We start from the raw sequence: 9,532 nt of genomic DNA, 5'->3' as shown, positions 1-9,532 counted from the left end.
AAATTTGGGTGAAAGAAAAATAAAGCTTTGTTGTATTAAACCACTGAGATGTGAGGGTTTATTTGTTAATACAACATAGCCTATCTTATTGTGACTTACATACCTTCAAAATGTTGTTTTGCAGATAGTCGTTATTTTCATAAACTTTTAAAAAGCAAATCTCCCTAGGTTCCATGGCTTTGGGGTAAGGGAACTGCCAACTGGAGTAAGGAGTGGTAGCCAGGCTTGATTTGGGGAGACAGGGCGAAGGGGGTTAGGAGGGTAAAGAAGGGAGAGAGCGATGATCCAGAACTCACGGCAAAGTTTGGGGTTGCAGGCTGCAAGAGAAAATTGCTGAGGTGAGTTAAATTGGGATGGTAACTTGATAATTTAATTGGCGAGGGATCAGGAGAGCAGGTAAGGAGTGAGGCTGGGAAAGGACAGAACGGGAAGATTGGGGAGAGATGAAGAAGGCTGAGTTATAGGAGAGGTGAAGAAGGAGTTTGGTTTGGGAGAAAAAAGTGGTAAAAGTGGATCAAGAGCTCAAGGGAGAAGGGGAGAGGGGATTGGTGGAGAGATAGGCTGCACCTTTTAATTGATGTGAAATTAAAACTTTCTTGAGTTCCTTGATCACATTCGCCCTGAGGGTCACCAACTCTTCCAGCAAAGGCTCATCTGAGGAGAGGAAGAGATCTTTGTGGGGTGGGAGGCACCCAGAAAGCCCACCCCACTACCTGCAGCTTCCAGGAGAAGATATGAGGAAGCTCCTCTTCATTTATAAGGGGTAACCAAGACCAGGATTACTAAGGGTCTCCTGGGCAAATCTATGGCCGGGGAGATCCTGCATCTATATTCTGATTCACTGTGGGGCCTAGGCAAAGCCACCCTTCCTTGGCCTCACCTTCCTCATCTGGCAAGTGGATTTGATCTCTCTTCTCCTCTGTTTTTTTTTTTGAAACGGAATCTCACTCTGTTGCCCAGGCTGGAGTGTAGTGGTCTGATCTCGGCTCACTACAACCTCCACCTACCAAGTTCAAGTGATTCTCCTGCCTCAGCCTCCCAAGTAGCTGGGATTACAGGCATGTGCCACCACGCCCGGCTAATTTTTTGTGTTTTTAGTAGAGATTGGTTTTTGCCATGTTGGCCAGGCTGGTTTCAAACTCCTGACCTCAGGTGATCCTCCCACCTCGGCCTCCCAAAGTGCTGCAATTACAGGCGTGAGCCACCATGCCTGGCCTCTTCTTTTTTGTGTCTACATTCACTCCTTCATGATTTCAATCCATATGGCTTTAATATATTACCTAGCCTTGCACTGTCCAGTGTGGTAGCCACTAGCCACACATGGCTACTGAACACTTGAAATGGGCTAGTCTGAATTGAGGTGTGCTGTAGGTGTAAAATGTACACTGGATTGTAAAGATATCGTGCAAAAAACCTGTAAAATATATTGATAATTCCTATGTGGATTATGTGTTGAAATGGTGATATTTTATATATTGGATTAACTAAAATATATTATCAAAATTAATTTCATCTGTTTCTGTTTACCTTTTTAAAAACGCAGCTACTAGAATTTTTATTTTATTTTATTTTATTTTATTTTTGTTTCTGAGACGGAGTTTCGCTCTTGTTGCCCAGGCTGGAGTGCAATGGCGTGATCTCTGCTCACTGCAAACTCCGCCTCTGGGTTCAAGTGATTCTCCTGCCTCAGCCTCCTGAGTAGCTGGGATTACAGGCACCCACCACCACACCTGACTAATTTTTGTATTTTTAGTAGAGATGGGGTTTTACCATGTTGGCCAGGCTAGTCTTGAACTCCTGACCTCAGGCGATCCACCTGCCTCAGCCTCCCAAAGTGCTGGGATTAGAGGTGTGAGCCACCACGCTACTAGAAAATTTAAAATTTAAATTTAAAATTGCATATGTGACTCCTATTTGTGGCTGACATTCTATTTCTATTGGATGGTGCTGTTCTATACACAGATGCCCCCCCACATTTATATTACTAGCCCAGAGGGCTCACCGAAGGTGGGATTTATATATCCAGCTATCTGGTCAAGATCTCCAATTGGATGTCTAAGAGGCATCTCAAACCCACTAAGTCCAAAACTGAACCCTGGTTATTCTCCTCCAGACCTACTCCCAACCTCCCAGTCTACTCCATCTTAGTAAATAGGTATGTCATGATTCTAATTGCCCAATTCAGAATCCTTGGTGCTATCTTTGACGACTTTCTCTTTTTCTTTTCTTTTCTTTTTTTTTTTTTTGTGAGACGGAGTTTTGCTCTTGTGGCCCAGGCTGGAGTGCAATGGGGCGATCTCAGCTCACCACAACCTCTGCCTCCCGGGTTCAAGCGATTCTTCTGTCTCAACCTCCTGAGTAGCTGGGATTACAGGAATGTGCCACCACAGCCGGCTAATTTTGTATTTTTAGTAGAGACTGGGTTTCACCGTGTTAGCCAGGATGGTCTCAATCTCCTGCTCGTGATCCGCCCGCCTTGGCCTCCCAAAGTGCTGGGATTACAGGCGTGAGCCACCACACCCAGCTGACGCCTTTCTTTTTCTTATATCCCAGTGCAGTTTGTCAGTATGACTGGCAACAAATCCTGTTTGTTCAATATTCAAAACACCCATTCCCTCCCCTTAACTCTAAGATCTCATCTTCTACAGAGACAATGTCGCCTTCTCACTCCACTCTGGCCTTCTTGGATGTTCTGTGAATATGCCAAACATAGTCCCATCTCAGAGATTCCACCAGCTGTTCTTTCTGCCTGCACCCTTCTACCCCCAGACCCCGTCATGGCTGCTTCCCTCTCCCCTTCAGGTCTTTTCTCACATGCTTCCTTTTCAGGGACATCTTTCTCGGATGCCCTACTTTAAGCTGCAATCCCCACCCCTACTCACAGCACTTGCTATTCCGTGGTCCTTGCTTTGTTTTTTTCCTCCTTAGTATTTCCCTCCATTTGACATATTTTATTGGGCAATAAAGGATTAACGGAACAGGCCTGGGTTGTCCCAACCCTGCACATTCCCACCCCGCGCTCCCCCCCACACACACAAATTTCGCTCTTGCCTGGCTCACAGAAGGTAACCTCTATGTCCTTGGAATATCCTGCCTATTAAGAGTATCTTGGTTGTTTGGCTGGCACAGTGGCTCATGCCTATAATTCCAGCACTTTTGGGAGGCCGAGGCGGGCAGATCACTTGAGGTCAGAAGTTTGAGAACAGCCTGGCCAACATGGTGAAACCCCGTCTCTACTAAAAATATAAAAATTAGCCAGGCATGGTGGTGGGTGCCTGTAACCCCAGCTACTTGGGAGGCTGAGGCAGGAAAATCGCTTGAACCCGGCAGGCGGAAGCTACAGTGAGCAGAGATTGTGGCACTGCACTCCAGCCTGGAAGACAGGGCCAGACTGTCTTAAAAAAAAAAAAAAAAAAAAAGAGTGTCTTGGATTACGATCAGGTGCAGCGGCTCACACCTGTAATCCCAGCACTTTGGGAGGCTGAGGCAGGAGGATTTATTGAGGCCAGGAGTTTGAGACCAGCCTGGGCAATATAATGAGACCCCGTCTCTACAAAAAATTAAAAAATAGAAAATTAGCCAGGTGTGGTGGCACAGGCCTGTGGTTCCAGCTACTTGGGAGGCTGAGGCGGCAGGATTGCTGGAGCCCTGGAGGTCGAGGCTGCAGTGAGCTGTGATGGCGCCACTACTCCAGCCAGAGCGACAGTGAGGCTCTGAGCCTTAAAAAAAAAAAAAGCAAGGCTACATTACATGCGTGTTTCCTCTTATTTTTATATTCAAGGGAAGTGGTGCAGACCGGCCGAAAGGAGAGGGATGCTGGAGCAGGCGTTCCCTCCGCTCTCCTACCTTTCAGAGACCTATCCGTTAAGTGCTGCGTTTGGTTCTTGACAAAGGACGCCACAAGGTCCAGTTGATTTGTCTCTGGGGGAGAAGGGAGAGGACACTCCAGTGGGCCCCCCAGAGAGTCAAGTGACCTCGCCCCCTCCAGGCCTGGCCCCGACCCCTCTGGGGGGCGTAGTCTCCGGCATCCCTCGCCCAGCCCCGCTGCCCAACTTCCAGCACGCACCCACTCTCCCCACAAACGCGTTCAGCGCGTAGTCCTGGAAGAAAGGCCCCTCCATGCCCATCAGCACGGCCCCGGCGCGGGCCTGCAGCTGCTCCAACTGGAAGCGACTGGGGATGAGGGCGGAGCGCAGGTGACTCAGGGCCTCCAGCACCGAGGGGACGCACTGCAGGCAGCCCCAGCCTCCGGGGGCGCCCAGGCCCGAGAGCAGCAGAAGGGTCAAGGCCAGAGGCATGGCGGGGCCTTTGTGACGTCACAGAGAGCGCCCGGCCGGCCCCGCCTCCCAGTCCAGGGCGCGGTCAGGAGGCCCAGGGAGCATCAGGGTGTTACAGGTCCGTGTTTGCTGAGCACCTACTGTGTGCCAGACATGGTTCTAGAACCTAGAGAGAGAGTCAAGAAAAAACAGAAAGCCTCTGCTCTACGCCTCTTAGAACTTACTAATTCCTCTTAAATTTATTCATTCAACACATATTGTTTTATTTTATTTATTTATTTATTTTTTCCCGACACGGAGTCTCACTCTGTCTCCCAGGCTGGAGTACAGTGGTGTGATCTCGGTTAACTGCAACCTCCGCCTCCCGGGTTCAAGCGATTCTCCTGCCTCAGCCTCCCAAGTAGCTGGGACTACAGGCAGGCGGCACCAGGTCCAGCTAATTTTTTATTTTTAGTAGAGACGGGTTTCATCATGTTGGCCAGGCTGGTCTCGAACTCCTGACCTCAGGCGATCTGCCCTCCTCGGCCTCCCAAAGTGCTAGAATTATAGGCATGAGCCGCTGCGCCCGGCCCACATATTGTTTGTTTGTTTGTTTGTTTGTTTGTTTTGAGACAGAGTCTTGCTCTGTCGCCCAGGCTGGAGTGCAGTGGTACGATCCTGGGTCATGGCAAGCTCTACCTCCCAGGTTCAACCTATTTTTGTGCCTCTGCCTACCAAGTAGCTGGGATTACCATGCCACCACACCGGTATAATTTATGTATGTATATATATATATATAGAGAGAGAGAGATGGAGTCTCGCTCTGTGTCACAGGCTGGAGCTCAGTGGTGCAATCTCAGCTCACTGCAACCTCTGCCTCCCAGGTTCAAGAGATTCTCCTACCTCAGCCCCCATGTAGCTGGGATTACAGGCATGCGCCACCACACCCAGCTAATTTTAGTATTTTCAGTAGAAACGGGGTTTCACCTTGTCGGTCAGGCTGGTCTGGAACTCCTGACCTCAAGTGATTCACCCGCCTCAGCCTCCCAAAGTGCTGGGATTACAGGCCACTGCGTCCAACCTACACGCAACACATATTTATTCAACACCTACTATGTGCCAGGTACTGTTCAAGGCCCCCAGAGCTAGAACTGAGAAAAACAAGAGGTTCTTGCCCTTGCAGTACTTAAATTCATTAACTCAACAAATATTTATTGAGCAGCTACTATGTGCCAGGCGCCAGAGATTGACATAAGATGAACACAATCTCTACTCATCGAGTTCAGGCTCGCAGGGGTGGGAGGGAGTGGGAGGAAGAGAAACGTAAAATCTGGTACACAGATGAGTAACTGAAATAGTGACAAACTGCATTACTTGCTGGGAAGCAAATAGCCTGATATGGTTAAGAGAGTTCCTTGAGGCCAGGAGGTGAGGTGGGGTCTGGTTCCCTGCTGTAGTCCAGTGCCTAGCATGTACTAGGTGCTCAATAGATATTTAGCAAATCAATGAATCCACAAGAGGGTATGTTGAGGGAAGGGTACTTTCTTTTCCCCTGAAATTTTCATCTTGAAAATTTTAAAATCTAGAGAACAGTTGCAAGAATGACCCAATAAACACTCAGATATGACTTCACATTTTGCATTCCCTGTATCTCTCTATATATGTAGATGAATTAAATATCAATGTAATCATAGAGATTCAACTAAAAGACATTATAATAGTATACACGGAGATATAGCAAATGTGAAATTAATATATGATATATTAATATATAGTTACTATTAATTCATAGAGATTAAATTAAGATTAAATATTACTGCGTGGAGGGAGAGAGGAGGAGAGAGAGACAGAGTAGGAGAGGCGAGTTGTCTTATTAATAGTTTAGGTGCTATAACAAAACACCATAGACTGGGTGGCTTATAAACAACAGAATTTATTTCTTGCAGTTCTAGAGGCTGGAAATCCAAGATCAGAGCGCCAACAAGATGTGGTTCTGGTGGAGGTCTCTTCTTGTATCCTCATGTGGCAGAAAGAGGGTGAGAGGACTCTCTGGGTTCCCTTTTTTTATTTTTTAATTTTTGAGATAAGAGTCTTGCTCTTGTCACCCAGGCTGGAGTGCAGTGGTACGATCTCAGCTCACTGCAACCTCCACTTCCCAGGTTCAAGTGATTCTCCTGCTTCAGCCTCCTGAGTAGCTGGGACTATAGGTGTGTGCCACCATGCCCAGCTAATTTTTGTATTTTTAGTAGAGATGGGGTTTCACCACGTTGGGCAGGCTGGTCTTGAACTCCCAACCTCAAGTGATCCGCCCCCACCTCAGCCTCCCAAAGTGCTGGGATTACAAAGTGTGGGATTAGACCACAAGGAGGTGCTCACACCCAAGTGTAATTCTCTCTACTTCCGGACTGAAAGTCAGGGCCTTGCCGCCCACGCCTACCTTTCTTAGGATCATCCAGTTGTCTACCTATGTCGTGGGAGCCATAATTTGAGAAATGAACCTGAGATATTAACGTGCGCGTCCTTTTCCTCATCCCCTATTACCATCTGCCTTTCATGCAGGGAGTCAAGGTGCTGCTGTTTGACCTAAGAAGTGATGGCTAGAATGGGATGGGAAGGCCGCTCATTCCTCAGCTTCCAAGCCCCAAACCCTGAGGCCCGGGTGTGAGGCAGGAAGGCTTGGGATGCAGAACCGGTTTTGTTTATCGGCTGCAGTCATGCTAATTTGGTAAAACATAAGTTAAATGAACTATCATCAGATTTCACACCCCAGCAAAAGTGGCCGAGGAAGTTCCCACACTCACCCTCCAGGCGCACAGACGTCCATCACCATGTTGTTGACGGCACTGGGAGACAAAGGCAAGCTGGGTGTCCTCACTGGGGAGGTGGGTCCGCCGGTGGTACAGGACTCTGTAGCAGCTGGAAGATCAGACGAGCCTGTCCACATCATGACATGAATGGATCCAAGTGAAAACAGTGAAAAGCAAAACAAAGCAAGCAAACAAACAAAAAACCCACAGTGAAACATACAACTCAATACCATTGACATATTTTTTTTTTTTTTTTTTTCTGGAGACAAGATCTCCCTCTGTTGCCCAGGCTGGAGTGCAGTGGCACAATCTCAGCTCACTGCAGCCTCAACCTCCTGGGCTCAAGTGATCGTCCTGCCTCAGGCTCCCACATAGAATAGAAAAATATAGCTGGGTGTGGTAGTACGCTCCTGTAGTTCTGGCTACTTGGGAGACTTAAGTAGGAGGATCACCTAAACCTGGGAAATCAAGGCTGAAGCGAGCCACGATCTCACCACTGCATGCCAGCCTGGGACACAGAGCAAGATCCTGTCTCAAAACATAAAAAGGAAAAGAAAAGGATGATATGTTTGTTCATTTATTTATTTTGAGACAGAGTTTTGCTCTGTTGCCCAGGCTGGCATGCAGTGGCACAAATCTTGACTCACTGTAATCTCGCCTCCCGGGTTCAAGTGATTCTCCTACCTCAGCCTCCCGAGTAGCTGGTGCTACAGGTGTGCGCCATCACACCTGGCTAATTTTTGTATTTTTTTTTAATTATTTTTTTTGAGACAGAGTCTCACTCTTGTCACCCAGACTGGAGTGTAATGGCATGGTCTCGGCTCACTGCAACCTCCGCCTCCCGGGTTCAAGCGATTCTCTTGCCTCAGCCTCCTGAGTAGCTGGGACCACAGGCGCGCACCACCACACACAGCTAATTTTTGTATTTTTAGTGGAAATGGGGTTTAACTATGTTGGCCAGGCTGGTCTTGAACTCCTGACCTCGTAATCCACCGCCTCGGCCTCCCAAAGAGCTGGGATTACAGGCGTGAGCCACTGCGCCCGGCCAATTTTTGTATTTTTAGTAGAGACGGGGTTCACCACGTTGGCCAGGCTGTTCTCAAACTCCTGACTTCAAATGATCCGCCTGCCTAGGCTTCCCAAAGTGCTGGGATTACAGTTGTGAGGCACCACGCCCAGCTGAAAAGGACTATATGTTTTATGCTCATCTGAGTTTGTGACTGTACAAAGTCGTGCCTGCTGCTCTAATATTTCCGGAGGGTTTTGGGGAGCTTTGTGAACCTCATGAAGTAATGTACGTACACGTGTGTATTGCCAGAATGAAGGCATGCCTTACCTCATTTCGTCCACACCCCATTTGGCTGACGTGGATTGGGAGGCAGAGCAGGGACAGTCTACTCGTGTGAGGTTATGCAGGTAGAGACAGGGACAGATGTGGGGCCAGGCAGGCAGCCAGAGGTCCCCAGGCTGCAAAGCTCTGCTGAGTGATACTAATGGCCAGATCTGGCGTTGGTGTGCAGCAGGCGGAAAAGAATGTCTGGGAAATGGTTAGAGGGATTTGGCTTCAAGCCCAGCGGAGGAGGGGAGTTAGAGGAGGCGGTTCCAGTGTTGGGGGTGGGGTGAGGGGTGTTTTCTCACCATCCACTTCCCCATGTCCAGCCCCCTCCCTAGTCCACATTGTGTGGCTACAAAAACAGTGACCTGTTCTCATGCACAGCGGTGGGGGCGCAGACAGGGACAGCCACATTGGAAAACCGTCAGGCTCTATGCAGGCTGGACATGTGCACATCCCTTCCTTCACATGCACACACGGGAAATGTGTGCACACATCCGCCAGGGCGGGCAGACACGAATCCCCTTGGCAGCATCCTTTGTAAGGAGCTCAAGCTGGAGACAGCCCAAATATCTGTCAACGGGAGACTCGTTAGATAAACCCACTGTGGCATGTTCCTCTGATGGAATCCCGCACGTCAGTGGGAGGATGATCTGGCTGCCCACAAACGTCTCTGGGGCATCGTTCAAACATGATGTTGAGCAAAAGCAGAAACAAAGGACGAGGTGATCTGCAATTCCTTTTTTTTTTTTTTTTTTGACAGAGTCTCGCTCTGTCACCCAGGCTAGAGTGCAGTGGCGTGATCTCGGCTCACTGCAACTTCTGCCTTCCAGGTTCAAGTGATTCTCCTGCCTGAGCCTCCTGAGTAGCTGGGACAGCAGTCATGTGCCATTGCACCTGACTAATTTTTATATTTTTAGTAGAGACGGGGTTTTACCATGTCAGCCGGGATGGTCTCGATCTGCTGACCTCGTGATCCGCCCACCTTGGTGTCCCGAAGTGCTGGGATTACAGGCGTGAGCCATCACGCCCGGCCTACAGCCTCCTTTTTTAAGGCTGAGTAATATTCCATTGTATGGATGGGCCACATTGTGTGCATTCATTCATCGGTCAATAAGATACGTGGGTTGCTTGCA

The 9,532-nt window shown here is 48.6% G+C and overlaps 1 protein-coding gene across 1 annotated transcript in view; it reads right to left on the bottom strand.

Annotated features, from left to right (window-relative positions):
• IZUMO2 (IZUMO family member 2) overlaps window positions 1-4,298 on the bottom strand; it is a 40,961-nt gene extending 36,663 nt beyond the window's left edge. Inside the window, exons 1-4 of the mRNA XM_011946508.1 lie at window positions 4,067-4,298; window positions 3,847-3,921; window positions 568-654; window positions 297-317 (exon numbers count right to left, since the gene is read on the bottom strand). Of these exons, the coding sequence (XP_011801898.1) occupies window positions 297-317; window positions 568-654; window positions 3,847-3,921; window positions 4,067-4,298 (415 nt within the window). The remainder of the gene's footprint in view (window positions 1-296; window positions 318-567; window positions 655-3,846; window positions 3,922-4,066) is intronic.
• Window positions 4,299-9,532: the final 5,234 nt, after the last annotated feature.

This window comes from Colobus angolensis, unplaced genomic scaffold (assembly GCF_000951035.1).
Source record: "Colobus angolensis palliatus isolate OR3802 unplaced genomic scaffold, Cang.pa_1.0 Scaffold25, whole genome shotgun sequence".
Lineage (NCBI taxonomy): Eukaryota > Metazoa > Chordata > Mammalia > Primates > Cercopithecidae > Colobus > Colobus angolensis.
Note: the sequence above shows the minus strand (reverse complement) of the source record. Positions and strands in the feature narration are given on the sequence as shown.